At 36.1% G+C, this 23,218-nt stretch overlaps 2 protein-coding genes across 2 annotated transcripts; one reads left to right on the forward strand and one right to left on the reverse strand.

The window, feature by feature from the left end:
• The first annotated feature begins 4,976 nt into the window (after window positions 1–4,976).
• On the forward strand, window positions 4,977–5,924 carry LOC118712860 (olfactory receptor 52E4-like). Its single transcript, XM_036427075.1, has one exon. It carries the CDS (start codon window positions 4,977–4,979, stop codon window positions 5,922–5,924), a length of 948 nt encoding a protein of 315 aa, XP_036282968.1.
• Window positions 5,925–14,689: 8,765 nt separating this feature from the next.
• LOC118712849 (olfactory receptor 52E2-like) lies at window positions 14,690–15,634 on the reverse strand. The gene has a single exon (XM_036427057.1). It carries the CDS (start codon window positions 15,626–15,628, stop codon window positions 14,690–14,692), a length of 939 nt encoding a protein of 312 aa, XP_036282950.1. The 5' UTR covers window positions 15,629–15,634.
• Window positions 15,635–23,218: the final 7,584 nt, after the last annotated feature.

Genomic DNA, 23,218 nt, shown 5'->3' on the forward strand with positions numbered 1-23,218 from the left:
TCAAATATTGTTTGGCATTTAAAAATATTTTAGCTTGTAATGAAGTCTTTTATTTTGCTAAGTAACAGAGGTTTTATATAACTTAGTATGTGCCACAGCTAAACTTTAGGAGATGTGTTGTCTTAATAATAGCATATACAGCATATACCCTAATAAAGCTCAGTTTGGAAAAAAATATAAAACAAAAGAAAAGGAAAAAGAAATGGAAAATTATAGTGGTCAGATGGAAATCTGCATAAACTTTACCATCCAATAAGAATATTCTTCAATAAAGACACTTTTTATAAAGGTTTTAAAAGTATCAACTTAATACTGAATACTTAGAAATATGGTACACACAGACACCATAGTAATATAAAATTTTTAATTACTTTTTATGAACGCTTAACATGGATGGCTGACAGTTTCTAATAGATAAAATTTTGGACAAAGGTACCAGACATTTTAAATACCATTTAGTCATTCAGACAATTAGGAAGTTTAAAAAAAAAAATAAATACAATTATATGAAGTATAAATTGACATACAAATCGTATATTTTATAATGATTTTCATTAAAATATCTTTAAAGATGCATTCTGTAACATGAAGTTGAAAGCTCAAATTAGATATAATGAAAGTTATGGTTTTACTAAAATTGTGTAATTCACAAGATCAAGATAGCTGCCCCCATGTGGTCAAAAATCCTTCCCCCATGTGGACACAAGATGGCCACCACAAGATGGCCAGCAGGGTAGGGCATTTGTGAGAAACCAGGCATACAAGGGAGGGCAGTTGGGGGGGTATCAAGCCTGTAGGGAGGGCAGTTAGGGGTGACCAGGCCAGCAGAGGAGGGAAGCTGGGGGCAAACAGGCTGTCAGGGGAGCAGTTAGACATTAATCAGGCTGGCATGGGAGTGGTTAGGAGGTGATCAGGCAGGCAGGCAGAAGTGGTTAGGGGCAATCAGGAAGACAGGCAGGTGAGCAGTTGGGAGCCAGCAGTCCTGGATTGTGAGAGCAATGTTCAACTGCCCATTTAGGGCAGTCGAACATCCCTTGAGGGGTCCCAGATTGGAGAGGGTACAGGCTGGGTTGAGGGACACTCCTCTTGTGCATGAATTTCATGCACTGGGCCTCTAGTTCAATAAATATTTACTAAACATCAAATTATTATAATCCCATACATACACAAATAGATATAGGTATGTATATCTCTTTTGTGTAGAATAGGGGTGTCGAACTCCATCAGAGAAGGGGCCAAAATCTAAAATCCAGCCTAAATTGCGGGCCGAATGGTTTATTGAACAGTCATAAACTGTCATTGTGATGGAAACGCAGCGGAGTGCAGTGATGACAGCGCGATGCGGGCCACATTGCAAGGCCTGGCGGGACGGATTTGGCCCGCGGGCCTTGTGTTTGACACATGTGGTGTAGAACATATAATATCACCATGCTTTGTATAGGTGCAATAATTTTTATAAGTATGTATGTGTGTATATGTATCCTATCTAATAAAAAGGGAATATGCTAAATGACCCTCACACCATCTCAAAGATGGCAGCACTCACAGCCAATAAGGAGGGAATATGCTAACTGACTGTCATACCCTTAAAGATGATAGTGCCCACAGCCACAAGATGGTGGTGCCCAGTCCCCTCAGTTCCACCAGGGCAACAAGTACATGGCAAGGCCAACCTCACCCCCAGCCAGGCCTGGCCACTCTATACACCTACCTCCAGAGTCCTTCAGTCCCCTTATTACCCCGGGCACCAAGGGCCAGCCCACCACGCAGGCAAGCCTTAAATGTCAGTTGTCCGTCACCCAGGTCCAGCCCGAGGTGCAGGCAAGCCTTGGATGGCAGCTTCCCAGACAATGCCCAAGGTGCAAGCAAGCTTTGGATGGAAGCTACCCAGCCTCCCTGGGCTTCCCAAGGCTCAAGTAACCAAGGCCAGCTGAAGCTTGCGCTGCCAGCAGTGGTATCACCAGAAGTGTGATGGGGGCATCACTTTCCCCTGATCACTGGGTCACCTCCTGCTCCTGAGGGCTCCTGGACTGAGAGAGGGGGCAGGCCAGTCTGAGGGATCTCCCCCTCTAATGCATGAATCTTTTTGCACCGGGCCTCTAGTATATTTATATGTATATATGTGTGATGAATATGTTTACATATGCATGTATAGACCTACATATATCTGAATACAAATGATTATTTTATACACAGAAAGAGAGAATCATGATTTTAAGTCTGACAGCATCACAGGAATCTAGTTTACTATTTTCTTTCTGTGTTGCCTTCTTAGCTAAGTCCCCTATGTGACTACAACATTCATTTTAACTGAACTAGTTTTAACTGAACTAATTTTAACTGAACTAGTAGGGTCAGAGGCACTTGTGTAAATAACCTGCTTCTTCATAAATATCCTTTAATCTCACTCACATCAAATTTCATTACGAATTGATGTCATGGGATAGAGAAAATGTGTTCTCCCCCAGGTATCACACTTCTCAGAAGGTGAAATAGCATCTGTTGCAGAATTTGGGCCCCTGGGACTTCCCCGCAAGTGGGGCTATAAAACCTGCATGAACTTTCCATACAGGGAATGATTCAACATCTGAGTTCCTGTCTTTGATTCAACACAACACAATTAATATGGAAGTATCAACAACTCTTGTATATTTACACTAGTCAAAGAAATGAGAGGCAATAATAAAGAGACTGGTAGCATCCTGATATGAGGAAGAGCTTCACAGAGAAGAGGAATAAATATTTAGTTACTGTGGATTCTTGACACTCAGCTGTGCTGCAAATAGATTGAGAACATGCAACAGAGGCTGAAGGTGTGGTTCCTCTGAAGATAAGTTAGAGACTTCTCTGGGATGCCTCATGTTGACAGGTAAATCAGTGGAGTCCTGCCACATGGAACAAGCTACTTATAAGGTTAGATAAGGATGTTCTTGAGTTTTTCCTTAACCATCCTTTAGGTGTGTGGTGAACCAATCAAGTCGTACTAAGTTTGGAAAAAGAAGTGTATGCAAATGTGTCCTCTGGGGTTAAGAATAATTCATTTAGAAATAAAATGCTTACCAATAGTTTCACAATGAGCATCGACTGAGATGAAATGAAATCAACTGAGATGTTGGAAGAAAAAGATTTTAGGATTATTTTATAAATGTTTTATAAACCATCTTAATTCATAACAACACATTTATAAAATAATAAGTAGGAATATATGTCCTTATTGCTTCTAAAGCCCTATGAGAATCATTCATGATAAAACTTGGGGAAAATATTAGCATCATTTGTTCCTTTGTTTTCATTACATATGGTAGAGGAACAATGGTGAAGTTTTAGAGTGAATCAGGATGTATTATATCCTTCTAGCACATGCTGATTATGTGACGTAGGAGAAATTTAGCTTATGTAATATGTGTGTTTCTTCTTTTATAAATTAGAAATGATAAAGGTAACCTCATAATGTTTTATACAAATCAGCAACTGGACATTTTCTAGTGACTCTTAAAATTTTTTGTGGTATATATTATGACATAAAAAGTAGCAAATGACTGAGCCAGCTGGTGTCCTCTAATTGCATGTTGGTGTGGGAAAACCCCCATTTGATTACTTGATTGATTTAGAGCTCACCAGTCTTTCTTTCCCAAGGTGTATAGTGTATTCTGAATTCATAGGTATCATGAGAAGCTCCTTGTACATAAGGAGTTAGCATCTCAACATAAATTTGGTAAAAATAAATATTTAATGATTACTCTTTTTCAATCCTCTGAGACTCTCTTCCAGAAGAAGATAAGATACACATATACAAACCATATATATATATATATATATATATATATATATATATATATATATATATATATATCTCCATCCAAGAGTAGGAGTAACCATTAAATTATATATCTAAATTACAAAGAAAACATGGATATTTATCCAAGTCATCTTTTTCTAAGGTTACCAGAAAATCCAGGCAACATACCTTTTGGGTGTGTTAATGGCTTTGCTCCTGACTTAGAACTATTTAGGTGATTAGATGCTGTTTGTTTTACAGACAAAATTTATTAGGGAGGAACATTTCAAAAATTTTTGTCATTAAAAATATTATAGATAAGGAAAACTTATTATTCCTTTATATGTTGCTTTTATAAATATCTACTTAGAATAGTGATTTTCAACCTTTGTCATCTCATAGCACACATAAATTAATTATGAAAATTCTGTGAAACATCAAAAAATGTATTTATTGCTGGTCTGACTATATATGTGTGTGTGTGTGTGTGTGTGTGTGTGTGTGTGTGTGTGTGTGTAATTTTGATTCATTCACATGGAAGGCTATCATTTTGGCTGTTGTCATTTTTTAATTTGACAATGTAAGGAAAAAGCTATCAGTACCTCTAAATATATAGTCAGGCATTGCATGTTTTGAAAATTCTTGTGGCACACCAGTTGAAAATATTTGATTTAAAGTATACTTCATACAAAATGTCTAAAAGTCCATAATTATTTTGGAAGGGTACTTTTCAATGAAGATGATATGAAAGTTGTCCCCCATTGCCTTAGAGGATGCAAGGAACTGGTGTTATTTTTCAGGATGTTCATTTAGCCCAGCTTTCATAGATAGAAGGGAACACCTAGCATTAGATTCTGAGCCAACGGCAAAGTAATGAGCAGTTAGAGAAGATAGTTTTTACTGGTTATTAATTAAATTAAAATCTGGGAATGAGGGAAGAAATAATTCTAATTTCAGAAACGGCAAAGTAATGAGCAGTTAGAGAAGATAGTTTTTACTGGTTATTAATTAAATTAAAATCTGGGAATGAGGGAAGAAATAATTCTAATTTCAGAAACTCTCACCAAGGGGCAATTAAAATTTGGTTGGTTGTATTTTTACACTGAGTAATTTTCTGTATATTGCATATTTACCAGAATATATGTGCTTTTGATTACTCCAGGGACAAAAGAGATGCCTTCATTTAGTCAGAATCATTATGCCTGACTTTAACTCCACCGCCTTCACCAATCCCAGTGTCTTCATCCTGATGGGCATACCTGGTCTAGAAGACATGCATATTTGGATATCTATCCCTTTCTGCTCAATGTATGTTGTTGCCCTCATGGGAAACATACTCATCCTTTTTATCATCAAAACTGAGATTGCTCTTCACGAACCCATGTTTTATTTTCTTTCCATGTTGGCCATCACAGACCTCATCTTGTCAACCTCGACTCTTCCCAAGATGTTGGTTATATTCTGGTTCAATTACCATGAAATCAACTTCCATGCCTGCCTCACTCAGATGTTTTTCATCCATGCTTTCTCTGGGGTGGAGTCAGGGCTTCTTGTGGCCATGGCACTTGACCGGTATGTGGCAATCTGCAATCCCCTCAGACACTCATCCATTCTAACGAATTCTGTGGTGGTTCAGGTTGGCATAGTGGCTCTTCTGCGTGGGTTAGTGCTAATGACACCACATCCCTTTCTGGTAAAGAGGTGGCCGTATTGCAGGACCAATATCGTCCCCCATACATATTGTGAGCATATGGCTGTGGTGAAGTTGGCTTGTGCTGACATTTCCATCAATAGTCTTTATAGTTTGGCAGTCATTGTCTTAATTGTTGGGACTGATGTGGCATGCATCTCTCTGTCTTACATACAGATCCTCCGTACTGTTTTTAAGCTTCCTTCTAAAGATGCCAGGTTGAAGACTCTCAGTACTTGTGGGTCTCATGTTTGTGTCATCCTTACATTCTATACTCCTGCTCTTTTCTCCTTCCTCTCCCACCGATTCAGCAAGCATGTACCACGCCACACCCATATCCTGCTGGCCAACATGTACTTGTTGGTACCCCCTATGCTGAACCCTGTTATCTATGGAGTAAGGACCAAACAGATCCGAAAATCCTTCCTACAATTATTCATGACTAAAACCAACTGAGACTTATGGGCCCTACTTTTCTACAAATTTCTCTCCTCCAATCATTTCTTTGATATAAATTTCTCAAAATTCTAGAATCAGCAAGACCTAGACTTATAATCTTATATCATTCCTTCCCTTCTGACTGTGGCTAGTATTTTTTGTTTGTTTTGTAAATTGGAGGAATCTACAAGTAGATAATTCACCCTGGCCAATGTTGTTCCTTGATTAGAGAACCAGCCTACACCCTCTATGGTCGAGGGTTTGATTCCCAATTAGGGTATCTACCTGGGTTGCAGGTTCAATCCCCACCTCTGGTTGGGGATGTGTGCAGAGGCGACTAATGGATATATCTCTCCCACATCAAATTTTTTTTCCTCTCTCCCCCTCCCTACGTCCCTCCTAAAATCTACTTAAAATCAATGGAAAATATATTATCAGGTGATTAACCAAAAAAATAAAAAATAAAAATAGATAATTCTAATGACAATCAAGATTTGGTTAATTTGTACTCTCACTATAACCATAAGGGAAAACTAAAGAGAAGTGAGCAAAAGAGAAAAAAGTGTAGTAAGCCAAATCATTTCCACCTAGCAACTGATGGGAAGGGTGCATTCTCAACAGCCTTGAGAATGGATACTGACTATAACATGAGTTATTCACAGTACTGGTGTGAACATTAGGTATCATTCAAACTTGTGGAAATTTGAAGAATCACAACTGTTGTTCCTAAAATAAGTAAAATAAAGTAATGGCATTGATTTTGGCAATCATCTTTATGTACAAGGTACTTACCTGATCCTAAAGGATGTGATAATAAACAAAAAAATAAAAGATTACTTCTTCTAGTGGAGTTTATAGCTGATTTAAAAAAATGTAAAGGAAGGTAAATAATGTACACTTATTATCATACTAGAGGCCTGGTGCAAGAATTTGTGCAAAGGTGAGGGCTGGCCTATCCATCTCGATGGGGGCCCATTGGGCCAGGTTGGTGGGAGGGAGGGGCTGTAGGTGGTTGGCTGGCTGGCCCCACTCCTAATTGGGATGTTGGGGGCCAATTTGGGGCTGGGCTGGCTGGGGGGGGGGGGGGGCGCTGCTGATTGGGTGCTGCAGTGCTTGTCATAGCAGCCAATTGTTCTGGTCATTCTACCTTTCCGGTCACTGGGCATATATATATATATATATATATATATATATATATCTCCATATCCTTTTCTAATAGTATTTAATCCTATAAATTTTAGTCTAATTCATTTTTCAGTTACATCCTATACCTTTTGATTGTTCGTTTTCTCTCTACTAATTCTATTGGATACTGAAAAAGGAATCTTGAATTTACCAAATATATCTGTGGATTTGGCTGTATTTCCTTTTAATTCTATCTGTTTACTTTCATGTAATTGGAACTCTGCAGTTAGATACAAGTGCATTTAGTACTGTTACATCTTTCTGAAGAACTGATTCTTTTATCATTTTATAACACCCATCTTTTTAAATAATATTTCTTATTTTGAATTCTGTTTGATATTAATATAGCCACTTTTAAATACTTTTGCATGACAAATTAACTTAACTACATATTTATATATAAAGTGGAGTTTCATATACAACATATAGCTAGATTTTGCTCTTTTATCTGATCTCACTAACTCCATCATAAACCAATGTGTTTAGACTATTTCTACTTTATATAGTTAGTAAAATGGAGAGAAAGAAGAAAAAAAGTAGGAGTTTCACACTTAATCTCTAAATCCAAATCTTTTTTCCTCCTTCTCTGTTTTCCTCCCTCCTTTCTTTCTTTTGCTACTTTTGTAAACTGCTATTTCCTGTTGGTGCTTGCTCTTTGGCCAGTGGAAAGCAAGAACACAGGGGAACATTTTTTTTTTTTTTTAAGCATATACATGATACCAATCAGTTCTTTAAATTTTGACTCCCTGTTGCCTGATTTTCTAATTTTATAGGGAACTTCTTTGTAACTTGTATAGATTTTAGTCTTAATCTGTGGAAGAGATTAGTTGTAGTAGACTCATTGCATTTTAACCACATTGAGCTAACTTAATACACAACATTTTAAACATAAATATAGTGTAACAATTAAAAAATAAGTGCTATGTTTAAAAAAAAAAAAAAAAAGGAAAGGGAATAAGGGAAGTGTTATGTATGTGGTGGAAGGTGTGGCCAATGAAAATGGGGTCCTTTCACAAAGTTGCTAGATTTATTGGAATAGAAATAGAAGGCTGCCCTCCCCCCTCTTCTCCCCCCCCCCCCCCCCCCCCCCCCCGTTCCTGGTGTCTCGTCTCTGTCAGTTCCACTTTGTAAAAAGTCCAGCATTGTCTTTATCAAGCCCAGAAACAGAGCCAGTGTCCAGAGATTCTTTGCCATGCCAACACTTTGTCCAATTCAGCCTCTGTCCCTGTCCAGCTAGCTTTCTCTTTGTTCTTAGCTGCACTCCACGTGACACTACATTTCAGTACCCAGGCTCCAGCTTGGAGCTGGCACTTGGCTGTTAAGCCTGTATGGCTGTTACAGAGAGAGACTATGGAAGCGCATGAGCGTTTGAATGAACACATGTTATAGGGAGACAGAAAGAAAGAGAGAGAGTGCCTTTGTTAAGCTTGTATTATATTATCTAGGCCCTAGGGTTTGGGCAGACCACGTGCACTTTCAAACTAACCAATCAGCTTCCCAATCCTTTGAAGGTAGGTGTTGGGCCCTCCCCCTAACCAACCCATTTCCTATATCTTCTGGGATTCTCTGTCCCTTATTTAATCTGATCCTTTTCCCAGACTAGTCAGGTCTGATTTTAGCTCCTATTATGCATGCTTCATAGTAGAAGTACCTCTTGGCTCCTACTAGCATGTGCCATATGTTTTTAACTATGAAACAATTGTCATAATAACAATAACAAGCATATATTTTATCCTCTCAAATTTCCTCATGTGCCTATGAAATACATACCTATTATCATTTCCTAAACCCATCCTACTTTTCTTAGCAATTATCACTTATATCTACTAGGTTAATTTTTTTTACAATTTTATGTAGATGTAATAAGATAATATGTCTCTTTTCTTCTGTATTTATTTCTTTCACTAAGCATAATTATTTTAAGATTAATTCATATATGTTGTGTATTCATCATTTATTTCTTTATAATGCTGAATAGTATTATATTATGTGGATGTGTCTGAATTTGTCCATCAAGTCATCATGCTATATATTTGTGTTGGTTTTTGTTTTTGGATATTATGAATAAATCAACTACAACTATCTGTGTACAAGACTTGGTGTGAACATGGGCCTACATTTATCATAAATAAAATTATCTAGGAGTAGTGAGCAATGTTAGCAAGGTTTCAGGATACAAGGTTAATATAGTTTTTACACTTTTAATAAACTTTTACCTATACAACAGAAATGAAGAAGTGGAATTTGAAATGATAAACATAATACAATTTATATTAGCCTCTAAAAATAAACATTTCAATATAAGTCTTTAAAAATATGTACAGAATCAATATTTGAAAAATTATACAAATTTGAGAAATATATCAAAGAAATAAGCAAATGGAGAAATATCACATGTTCATAGTTACGAAGATAATATTGTCAATATGTCAGTTCTTCTCAAATCAGTCTGTAGATTCAATACAATCCCAATCAAAATCTCAGCAAGTTATTTTTTAATATAAAAAAACTGATTTTATAATTTATGTAAAGAGTAAAAAAAAAACTTGAAAAACACAATATTGAAGGAAAAGAATAAAGTTGGAGAACTGACATAACTGTACTTCAAGACTTACTAAAAAGCTACAATAATTAAGAGAGTATGGCATTGACAAAAGAATAGACAAATACTACTGACATGGAGAACATCATTAACCCACACACATTCAAGAATCTCATTATATATTTTACTTAGCCTTACAGTCCTCAGTCACTTTCAGCAAAAAAAAAATTGATGAAAGTCAAATTTTATAAAGGAATCATTGAATATGAGTTTAAGAGATTCTAGGCTGATGTAATGCTTGAGTGACTTTTACATAGTCTCATTTTGGGGCACCCTGAGAGATTATAAGCCAAATATTACCTGGAAAGAATATCAATTTCCAAATACATTTGGGTTACACATTCTTTACAAATATTCTTACAACTCTGTTCTGAATTTGCTTTGTCCTGACCCCATAAATGACTGGGTTGAAACAAGGAGAACAACCACATGTATAGACTGGCCAGGAATATGTGACATTTCTACCAAACCAGTGAGTCATAAAGGAGAAAAATGCTGGAATACACTAGGCTAAGATGATACACACATATGAACCACATTTACTAAGTACTTTGTGTCAGCCATTCTTAGAAAATGCTCTACTGCCTTCTTTGGTATTTCTAGAAAAACATAAGGAATGGCTGAATATCACTATGTGTAATAGCATACCAACTAAACTCTTAACAACATAATGAATGAAATTTGAGGCTGGTTAACTACCAGATATATTAAAATTGTTGCCTATCCCATTGAATATTTCATGGGGATTGTAGAAGTTAGAAACAATTTTTTTCTGCTGGTAGAGTGGTGTAGTGATTCATGGTCATCTTTAGCTCACTCGTTTGTGAAATGCTCATCTGGTTACCCTTCCAGTAACCATAACTTGTGTAACATTTTCAAGTTACCTTGGTACCTGAGTTGATCAGGTACAGAAGAGAAAGACCCAGGATATTATTTTAATAAAAGGCAAGAAATTGAAATGTAAGAAACTTTGGATATGATGGTCAAGAGGATATCCACTTATGAAGCTCATCTGTGCAGGAGTTATTTTTCCCCTTTTTTACTTTAATAAGACTGTGGTTATAACTATCTTTTGATGAAATTGGTGCTTCTATGCTATGATTGATGAAGTGATTATTAGAGTTTTTAGTCAAAAAAGTTATAATTTATTATATAAACAAATAATGCAAAAAATATCTTAATAGAATTAGAAAAAGTAGTTATTAAATTCAGCATTTATATATGATAGTAAAAAACAAAACCCCTTTAGCCAACTAGGCAAAAAAATAAAAGTTACTCATTTGTTGAAAGGAATCCATGAAAAACCTATAGCTAATATCATTTTGAATAGTGAAACACTAAAAGGTTGTTGGGAGCCATCAGAGTTGAGACAAGCAACTCCGTCTTAAGGAAATAGAATTAAGTTCCTTCTAGCAGAAGTTATGCGGTGCCCTGAGGGTTTGGCCAAAGGCTAAAGATTAACCTGCCGCTTAGCATCTCTGCAACTTCCCCTTCCTGATCCTCCCCCCATAGCTAGCCCAGCCTTGGAATGTTACACCTAGGAATGTTACGCCGCCCTGGCAGTTAGCCAATCCTGTGTTGCCAGATACCTTACCACCTTGCCACTCAGTGCCTAAACCAATTATACACTGCCAAAGACCCCTCTGCATAGGCAATCCTGCCCCCCTTTGTTCCTGCTGTATATATACTGCCATTTCAAAAAATAAAGTTCGAGGCTTGATCAGAACCTTGTCTTGCCTCCGTTCTTTTGCGTTCCTTGTTTGTTTCATTCTCTTAGGTGGTTCCTGCGTGCCCCCGTTGTTGCCCCGCGGGTCAGGGCAAAAGGTTTGTCCCTTTGGTTTAAAAAAAGCAAAAACATCAACTAGCATCAATTTTGCTAGAGGGTCTAACAAGCTAAATATGTCAAGAAAAAAAAGTAATACTGAAATGAAAGAAGTAAACTTTTCTATTTAAAAATTACCTGAACAATTACAGAAAAATTAAAAATTTAGAAGCAATCATTTAGCTTATTAATTGCTTAAGTATAAGCATCAATACTATTAGCAAACAATTACAAATTAAATTTAAATTATCCTACCTAATAAAAGAGTGGTATGCAAATTAACCATCACTCTGCTATACCCACCAGCCATGCCCACCAGGCAATCAGAGCGAGCATGCAAATTAACCCCAACCAAGATGGCTGCCATCACAAAAAGCAGGAGGGAGGCTTGGGTTTTCCCAGCAATAGAGGAAGCCAAGCTTTCTACACACCCTGGCTGGCCCAGGCTTCCACTCAAGGCTACAAAGTTTCAATTATAGAAGTTAAACAAATCCAAACAGAAGTGGCGGCAGCCATGGAGCTGGAGAGAGAAGGCTAGGGTTTCCCCCGGTGACAGAAGAAGCCAAGCTTTCCACCTGCCCTAGCTGGCCTAGGCCTCCACTTCAGGCTGCAAAGTTTCAATTATAGAAGGTGAATAAACTCCACAGAGCGAGCAGAAGGCTTGGTTCTGCTCCAGGCTACAAAGTTTCAATTGTAGAAGTTATATAAATCCCAGATACCAGGGTCCTGTGGTGGTTTGCAGGCCAGCCACGCACCCTGGCGACCCAAGCAGAGCGCTGGTATCTGGAATTTATTTACCTTCTACAATTGAAACTTTGTCGCCTGGAATGGAGCCAAGCCTCCTGCTCGCTCCATGTCCAACAGCCATTTCTGTTTGGATTTGTTTACTCTTTTATTAGGTAGGATACTATTAATGTATATGTGCAAGTTTTTGTGTGAATGTAATTTACAAACTAGTTTGGTAAACTCCTTGGAGTGTGATTGCTGGATTTTACAGCAAGATTGACTTCTATCTCTATATTTATGAGGTGTATAGACAAATATTATGGTCAAAATTTTAATTGGGTTATTTTTATTATGCATATATTTAGTTGTAGATTTTGATTATTTTTAAATCAACTTAAGAAAGTTCTCTATTCCTTGTTAGCAAATGTTTTTATAAATATGTTCCGTGTTTTCTTTAAAGATTTTACTTGCCCAACCAGGATAGGTCAGTGGTTGAGCATCCACCCATGAAACAAGACGTCACTGGTTTGATTCCTAGTCAAGGTATATGCCCAGGTTTTGGGCTCGATCCCCAGTAGTGGGCATGTAGGAGGCAGCTGAAAAATGTTTCTCATCGCTGTTTCCATTTCTCTATCCCTCTCTCAACCCTTCTTTTGAAATAAATAAAAATATATTTTTTTAATATTTTTCTTTAATCATTCATATGATGAATAGTATTTTTCTCCATTAAGTGGATGTTCTAGGTTGTTTTGTTAATTATATTTTGAATGTTGAACCAGCTTTGCATATCAGGAATAAACACCACTTGATCATGCTATATATTTATTTTAATAAATTATTAGCTTCAATTTCCTAATATTTTATCAAGTATTTTTGCTTCTGTTCATGAGAAATATTCTTGAGAAATAATCAGCATTTTAAAAATTGTTTATTAGCCAAAACCAGTTTGGCTCAAAGGATAGAGTGTCAGTCTGCAGACTAAAGCGTCCCAGGTTCAATTCCATCAAGGGCATGTACATTGGTTGCTGACACACCTCGGTAGGGGGTGTGTATGAGGCAGCTGGTCAATGTTTCTCTCTCATCGATGTTTCTAGTTCTCTCTCCCTCTCCCTTTCTCTCTGTAAAAAAATCAATAAGATATATATATTTTTTAATTGTTTATTTTTTGGATAATATCTTTAACTGGCTTTGGTATTGGGCTATTTCCAGCTTCATAAAATGAAGTGATTTTTTTCTGGAAGTGATTTTAGGTAATTGCTGTGATTTTCTTTTCCTTTAGTATTTGTTAGAATTCACTGGTGAAGCCATCAAAACCTGATTTTGGTGAGAAGGTTATTAATTAGTGATGCAATTCATTAATTAATATAGAGACATTTAGGTATTTAGAAAAATAAATTTCCTTCTATGGAAATTTACATATTTCTATATTTATGGACATTATGTTATAAATATATCTGAGGAGAAACTGAACTTAAAGATAGTTTCAGTACTTTTACCACTGATTTCTACTTATCTTTTAGGCCATGGACATATAAAGTTAATGCTTAGAGACATATAAAAGACTGTTTTAAAAAAGGTATATATTGCCAAAACCAGTTTGGCTCAGTGGATAGAGCATCAGCCAGCGGACTGAAGGGTCCCGGGTTCGATTCTGGTCAAGGGCATGTACCTTGGTTGTGGGCACATCCCCAGTGAAGGGGGGGTGGTGCAGGAGGCAGCTGATCGATGATTCTCTCTCATTGAGTTTCTAATTCTATATCCCTCTCTCTTCCTCTCTGTAAAAAAATCAATAAAATATATTAAAAAATAAAAATAAATAAAAAATAAAAAAGGCATATAAGGTAGCCTTTAAAATTTTAATAGAAAACATAGCTATTTACAAATTAATACATTTAAATTTTATCAGTCTCAGCTGGAATAAAGCTAGAATACTTTATTTGGCTAGTGTGGCTCAGTGGTTGAGCCTCAGCCTATGAACCAAGAGTCATGGGTTCAATTACCAGTCAGGGCACATGCCCAGGTTGCAGGTTTAATCGCCAGTAGGGGACGTGCAGGAGTCAGTCAAACAATGATTCTCTCTCCATCGATGTTTCTACCTTTCTCTCCCTTTCCCTTCCTCTCTGAAATCAACATATATATATATATATATATATATATATATATATATATATATATATTTAATCCATAAGAATGATATAGAACAGCTAGTGCACAGGAATATGGCACATTCTATAAACCCTACTTAATATCTACTGATAAAAAATTACATATAAAGACTGATGACTCATATTTTTCCATATGAATTGGATAACAAAGGTTAGACTTTTGACTGTCTGTACTCATTAAAATGCTTACAGAAGGAAGCCAAAATAAATAAAAATTTATGTCAAACACATTTAAATTTACTGAATTTAATATAACAAGGCATTTCATCTCATATATTAGGCACTATTTCTTTTTAAATAATATTTTCTTCACATGATTATATATCTGTTTGGTTCTGACTCCATATATGACAGGGTTGAGCATTGGTGGTACTATAACATAAAGATTTGCTAGAAGTATGTGAATATAGCGAGGGACATTTCGGCCAAAGCGATGTGTCATGAAAGAAAAGAGGGCTGGTGTATAGAAGGCAAGAATTACACAAACATGGGAACCACATGTGCTAAGAGACTTGAGCCGAGCTTCACGGGAAGGAAGGCGAAAAACAGCACGGAGTATCTGAACGTAAGATAGGGCAATGGCTATAATGTCAAACACTAAGATTGAAATAGCACCCAAGCCATAGATGATATTGATCTTGATGCTGGCACAAGACAGCCGAGCAAGACCCATGTGCTCACAGTAAGTATGAGGAATAACATGATTCCCACAGAAGGGCAATCGCAAAATGAGAAATACAAATGGAATCACAGAAATAAATGACCGCACTATCACACCAAGACCAATCATTGAAACGACCTTATTGGTGAGGACGGTGCTATATCTGAGTGGGTTGCAAATGGCCACATAACGGTCATAAGCCATTGCCAAGAGGACTGCGGATTCCATACCAGTGAAGTTGTGAATGAAAAACATCTGAGTGAGGCAGGCTTCAAAGATGATCTCCTTGAGGTTGAACCAGAAAATCCCAAGCATCTTAGGGATAGTAGCTGTGGAGAGACCCAAGTCAATGGTGGCCAACATGGCCAGGAAGTAGAACATAGGCTGGTGTAGGCTGCTCTCAGCCTGGATCACAAACAGAATAGTGAGGTTCCCTATGAGTGCAATCATGTACACAGCACAAAAGGGAAAGCCAATCCAAATGTGGAACGTTTCCAGTCCTGGGACCCCCAGCAACAAGAAGGAGGAGGGGTGAAACTGAGTGTCATTGGGAAGGGCCATCCTGATGGATAATGCATAAGTCCATGTTCCTTCCAGATGTGTTACTGCCAACCTGTATGCAGGCTACCAGGTAAAATTTTGCAATGTTTAAACCTAAAAGAAAATGATAGCATACAATTGTGAATATTCGCTTTCTTAGTTAATTCACACAATTAGAAATGTACTATGTAAAAAGCAAAGTGAAGATGTGAACTATCAATAAGAAGGCTTTGAAAGAAGTTACCCGTAGATTGTAATAAAAAATATTGTATATTCATCCTTTTTTGGCACTGTTTTTCCTCTCTTAGAAGAATGGTCTCCTTTGCAATGGTTACCTCATTGGTATTATGCTAAGATTTTGTGTTAATATATCTTCATTAAATACCTTCTCTTATCATCACCAACATAATTTACTTTCAATTTTGATATTCAAAGGGCTCTATCAGTCTCTATAAATAGGTATTTCTATTCATTCCATTTTGTTAGTTGAATAGTAACACTTAAGATAACATACAGGATAGGCAGTAAGTGCTGATGAACACCCAGATTTGTTAAGATGTGTTCTCAAATAGTAAAAATAAATCTAAAAGATTAAAATCAATCTATTTGTTAATATTTATTTCTTATTATTACAAAATATGAAGTAAATCTAGTGAAAAATTTATCAACTACCATTTATTGAGGTACTGCCTACCACATTCAATGCTGTCAGTACCTTTGCAAATATCATCCCTGATCTTTATAAACACACTTAACTTAAATTTTTACATATGGATCTGAATCTGAAATAGCTTAAATGACTTATCAAATGTTTTAAATGCTTATAATTAATAAAGGTATATAAAAAGGAAGAAAAAAGTGAATAGAATATAATTCAATTGAAATGGAAAGACAATGGACATAAGAAAAAGATAATCCATGCCTCACACTCATGTCATATATTTACAGCCCCCTCCTTCACACGCATTTACTCAAACACGGTCTTTTTTAAGTTCACATATATCTAAAAAAAAAAAAAAAAAAAAAAAAAAAAAGATATCAGTATCTTCACTATAAATCTGAAGCAATTGTATTTTTAAGTGTTGAAGATACATGGCAAATATTTTGAAGAAGAAACTAGATAGAAAACATATTCTGAACAAACTGAATAATTTTCAATGATACTTACACTGTTCTTATGTAATTGCATGTACCTTACTTAGGGCATTTGTTAGAGTGTATATTTTCAAACCATTTGACCATTCATTATGTTAACTGTTTTATAGTAAAAAGTGACTTTTTATGATTTGGTATCACTGGGAGATTCCAAAGAATAATTCTTACTAATTACAATCACAGTTTCATTAAGACAATTGTGGTATTATGAAGACACTGATATCTGGGAAACAAAGCCAAGAAGAGTGTCCTTCCTGTTCATGATAAATACTTAATAAAAAGAAAGTATAATATGGATAAAGAAACAAAAAACTCTTAAGAGTAAATGTTAAACATTGGAAAGGGATTTAAGAACAATATATGTCATTCGTGTGAGACACTCTGTGAAATGTTCAAAGGAATAAAGTCTTTCTACTATAATATTCTGGCCTGCTCATGGAACAATGAATATTGCAAAAAACTGTGACATGGACAACATAAGGAATGAAAATAGGATCCAATTACAAAAGCAAAATTTTCTGTGATTTATCAGTGTAAGTTCTAATGGCAAGTTCTTGTATTTTATTTTATTTTTAAAATATATATTTTATTGATTTTGTACAGAGAGGAAGGGAGAGAGTTAGAGAGTTAGAAACATCGATGAGAGAGAGTCATTGATCAGCTGCCTCTTGCACACCCCCTACTGGGGATATGCCTGCAACCAAGGTACGTGCCCTTGACCGGAATCGAACCCAGAACCTTTCAGTCCGCAAGCCAATGCTCTGTCCATTGAGCCAAACCGGTTTTGGCTAAGTTCTTGTATTTTAAATAAAGCTTTTATATTCATAAATAACATCTGGGAAGATCAGAAATGTAGGCAAATAGTCTCAGAAAATTAAGAAAACAATGTTTTCCTTTTTCATCACTCCTACGTGCACTAGATTCTCAAAAAAAAAATAAGAAAATTACTTTAGCTAGTAGGGGCAGAGTTCATCATTAAAGAAGAGAGTAAATTACCTTTCTGGGTTTTGTGAGTTTTTTTAGTTGTTCTTAGAGGAAAGGATGGTATTATCTTCTGTGGTCAAAGATAAAATAATGAGGAAATTATATTTCTCAACTCAGATAATTCTGCAATAGAGCCTTATTAGCTGATTAAGTAAAAAGACAGTGTAGCAATAATTTGTAATAAACATACAGAAAAATGAACTTTTGTACTTGTTTGTCTTGCATCATTATTATTCTGTGAACTGGCTAGATTAAAAAATATGAACAGCATCTTCCTCCCCTTCCAAATATTAAAGACACAACTGATATATAATCTTTCTTCAATATTTTTAAAATCAGTACATTTGTTCTATCCTCATAGAGCTAGTTTAAATCCTCATCATTCCTTGGGTTTATTATAGCACAGAACTTGGCGATGCTTAAAAGCATGAGCTCCACCATCTTACTAATTGCGTTGAAACTAACTTTAAAACTTATTCACTCTGTAATGAAAAGCAAATAATGAGCATTTTTATCTTCTAGTATAAAATACATATAAAAAAGATAAATGTGTTCATAATTTTAAGCAAGTAATTCATTTAAAACATTTTGAACATATTCCAAAAAACACTATGTTATCTGTCATTCTTTAGATATCAGGAAGTCTATTTTTCTAAAATGCATAACAAAAGGATTCAGGCTGAAATCTAGTGTTATATGGCCCTTCCTAAATGTGATCCTATTCATTTCCTAAGTTTCAGCCTTAGACTTCTATCCCCAAAGTGTACCCTGTGTCTCTTCTCTTCCTCTCCTCTGCTTCTTTCTTCCTTCATCCATCACTGTGAAGAAAGGATGCACTGAGAGGTGGGACATGGGGAGACTCACCAGCTGGAGCACCAGGAATCTGGTCTCTATCTTGTCTCAACCTGCTCAGTTTTTATGAGGGCACTACTCTTTGCCAGGGAGGAGCTTGCAATGGAAAAATCCCCTGGAGGCATTTTGTAAAGGACACAAGGTCTCTGGGTATCTAGTGTCTAATCCAGCTCTAAATCAATAAAAGAGACATAAGGAGCTCTGGCTTCTAAGGAAATGAAGGCAGAAAAGTAAGATTTTGAGTAGTATGATGACAGAATAGAAGGTGGTATTTCCTCCCCACCTTCTGTGGAAATACCAAGATAACAACCACAAATCTATGAAAAGACATTTGTATGCTCTGTACCTCTCACTAAATTACTCTGTAACTCTCACTAAGCTTGGCCTCTTCTGGGCACCTCATAACCCTGCATAAGTAGCAACCATCTACAGATCACTTTATAGCTCATGGCTAGTGCCACAGGTAGAACACAGGTGGTAGCTGACCTTGGCCTGCATCTTCTAGGACAGTTGTCGGCAAACCGCAGCTCTTTGGTCCCTTGAGTGTGGCTTTTTCACAAAATACCACGTGTGGATGCTCACAAACAGTGCAATTGAAACTTTGTGGCCCACATGCAGAAGTCGGTTTTCGGCCTGGGCGATTCTATTTTGAAGAAGTGGTTCTAATGCTGAGCCACACTCAAGGGGCCAAAGAGCCGCATGTGGCTCAGGAGCCATGGTTTGCCAACCAATGTTCTAGGAGGTTCCAGAGCCAGTGCATCTTCTGGAATGCTTCAGACCATATGGAAGCACCAACCAATCACCTCCACAAGCAATACACTCAAAATGAAACTCAGTGGGCACCAGAGATCAGCTGAAGTAAGTCTTACTCCATGAAGTGGGCCCCTACGCAGCTGATCCTCTGTGGTTATAGAAGCTAGTCCTTGCAGTTATTTGGCCTGGGGTTAAATCCCTCACATTACCATGCCATCAGCAATCAAGGCTCAACTACAACAGGTGGGTGTACAGAATTCATAAAGACACCTGGAGTGTCCAGCTTGGATAATCAGGAAGCCTGTGCCTCCTATTACATAAGGCAACTTTACCAAGGCCAGGAGATGTAGCCGATCTTCCTAATACATGGAAACAAACAGGGAGACTGCCAAAATAAGGAAACAAAGAAACATGCACCCCCCCAAAAAAAAAAAAACCACAAACAAACAAAACTCCAGAAAAAGAACTAAACAAAATGGAGACAAGCAATCTACCAGATGTAGAGTTCAAAATACTGCTCATAAGGATGCTCAATGAACTTGGGGAAGAGTAGTTGAACTTAGAACTTCTACAGCATAAAAGGACATGGAAACCATAAAAAAGAAACAATCAGAAATTAAGGGTATACTAACTGAAGTGAATACATTATATGAAATCAACAGGGGAGTAGATGAAGCAGAGGATCAAATTGGATTTTGGAAAATAAGGAAGCAGAAAATACACAATCAGAACAGCAAAGTGAAAAAGGAATTAAAAAAAAAAAAAACATTAGGATTGTATAAGGAACCTCTGGAACAACTATAAGCATACTAACATTGGCATCATGTGGTACCAGGAGGAAAGAGAGTGAGAGCAAGGAATTGAAAACCTATGTGAAATAATAATAATGAAAAATTTCCCTAACCTGGCGAAGGAAATAGAATACAAGTTCAGGAAGCATAGAAAGTGATAAACCCAAAGAGGCCCACACCAAGACACATCATAATTAAAATGGCAAAGGTTAAAGACAAAGTCAGAATCCTAAAAGCAGCCAGAAGAAAGAAATTAGTTACCTACAAGGAGTCTCCCAGCTGATTTCTCAAAAGAAACTTTGCAGACCAGAAGGGGTTGGTACAATAAAATCAATGTGATACAAAGCAAGAATCTACAATCAAGATTACCTAGCAAAGCTATCATTTAGAATCAAAGGACAGATAGAGCTTCCCAGATAAGGCAAGCTGTTTGCCACCAGACCAGTATTACATAAAATGTTAAATGGTCTTCATAAGAAGAAAAATATATGTAAATATGAATAATACATGGTAATAAATGCATATCTATCAAAAATTTAATCTTTAAAAAAGAACAGTAAATGAACAAGCAAAACAGAAATAAACTCACAGATACATGAAACATTCTGATGTTTGCCAGATGGAGAGGGATGGGTAAAGAGGATGTGTCAAAAAGGTGAAGGGAATAAAAAGTACAAATTGGTAGTTACAGAATAGTCACAGGAATGTAAAGTATAGCATAGGGAGTATGCTCAATAATCTTCCGGTAACTGTGTATGGTGTTTTATGATTACTAGATTAAATGGGATGATAAATTATTAAGTTCTAAAATGCAGTTATAAAGTGTCTAACAACTGCATTTTACAGCTGAAACTAATATAATATTGTACATCAATAGTAACTTTAAAAATTTTTTTTTTAAGTGTGAACTCTGAAGACTCAGAACCTGAGTTCTGAACTCATACTTCCAACTCCCACTGGTTTCTTCCCTTGACACCTTGGGGAGGCCATCTCCGCTCCATACCCCTGGGAGTCTCAGAAATTAGGAGACAAGTTTATAACTGAGTTCATTCGGAAAAGTTGCAAGTCTTGTGAGAACTAATGTCTTCCTCAGACCAGGTAGGTGCTCATCCTGATCCCCACAGAACCCCTGGTGAGGTAAGGCAATGTGCAGTCCCTCTCATCCGTGTCTTGGCTTCAGCACTCTGGTGAGAAACAGGCTTGTGTAAGTTTTCTTAAGAAAACTGAACCCACTTGGGTTTGTGATGCCTGAGTAACTGCCTCTGTTCCACTCTGCTATAGGTTGAGATTAGAATCCAACTTTCTTGAGAATAAATCCAGGCATGGGTTTCTCTGCTTAAATCAGTAGATCAGAGGAAGGCTGATGAAGCAAGGCTGGGAGTATAGATGCATCAATCCTAAATTCTGAGCAAATCTATGATACTTGAGCAATGTTTCATGCTGCTCAAAGCAGCCTCACATGCATTGTTGTTTTCCATTTACAAAATCCTATGGAGTACTCATCTCTTAAGGGATAATATGAAGATTACAAATATTATAATTATACTTGGGTTCAAATCCCAACTCCTTGAATTTAGAGTAGAATATTTTAAGGAAACTTAAATGAACATTCTTAGCTTGTTTTGTTTTGTTTTGTTTTGTTTTGTTTTTATCTGTGTTGTGATTATCCAGAAATTCCCTTAAGGATTAAATGGCAAAGTCTTCCATGTAAATAATACAGTACCTAGTATAAACCAATTCACGCAGACTTATTTTATTTTTGTTAAAAGATGGAAAGGAATGTAGAATTTATCCAGAGGATATTATACTTTACTTTATTCCTTCCCCAAAGCGGGCATGAGTTTCACTCCATTCTCTCTTTTTCCCTATTCTGTATACAAATATATAAATATGAATAATAAATGGCAATAAATGCATGTCTAGCAAAAAATGCTTGTTTATCAGACAAGGAATAAAATGCAGACAGAACTCAATTTTGCTGGAGAGTGATCCCTGGGTGTATTTGAAAGATGTAATATTATAATCAAGGAAACTGTTAATGTAGAGTTGTTTAGAAATAGTGTGGACTAAAATAGATTCATCGTGATTTCACTATCTTAAATTTATATTGAAATTATTTACCAGAAAATGGATAGAAATCTCTTATTTTCTCCTTTTCTCTATTTCTTTATTCATTCATTGGAACAGCAAATGTATGAAAATGCATGTCCTCTGCCAAGTAAGAATTTGTAATATATTAAAGGAAAAATATGCAGAAATATAAAACAAAAGTGACAAGAGACAGAAGACAGGTAAGAGCATAGACTATAAGGGCACTAAAGAGGGGCATGATTGATGGATAAAGTTTTCTAGAAAAATAATCTCAAGGAGCTGGCATGTGAGTAGACTTTAATTCTAACCAAGTTACTGAGGGATTTTGTGTGTGAAGATACATTATGAAGATCAAAGACATATCATCACTTTTATGAATTAAATAGGTGAATGATTTTCTATGTGGAAAAATACGGGAAAATGTATTTCAAGAGTTTAGAACAATTCTTAATATTTTAGATGACATGGAAAGCCAAATCTTATTTGTAATTTCTTTTTTATCTGATGAATACAATTGTAACTCTGCATTCTTTATCTACTTACTTCAAAATACACAGGTAATATATGAATATATAGAATACATTGGCACTGTTAAAAAAAATCAAACCATAGTGATACAGCTAAATTATGCTATCTTATACCTTTCCATCCACCACATTTTAGACATCTCCTAACTTAAATATGATCCTTTTAGATCATTTCTGTATTTATAAATACACATACTTATATGTGTTTGTGTATTTGGTTATATATACACACACACACATATATAAAATATTACATAATAGTATACATAATTATATAATATACAGAATTATATATAAATGTTTTATTTATATAACCACATTTATAAATACACATGCATATATGTTTGCTTTTACTGTGTTTTAATGTTAATGAAAAAATAAAATTTCTACTTTATTTTTTTCATTTAGAGGCTTTCCTATCAGTTTTATAAATATACTTTATTCTAAGTGCTTCTGAG

This window comes from Pipistrellus kuhlii, unplaced genomic scaffold, assembly GCF_014108245.1.
Source record: "Pipistrellus kuhlii isolate mPipKuh1 unplaced genomic scaffold, mPipKuh1.p scaffold_m20_p_9, whole genome shotgun sequence".
NCBI lineage: Eukaryota > Metazoa > Chordata > Mammalia > Chiroptera > Vespertilionidae > Pipistrellus > Pipistrellus kuhlii.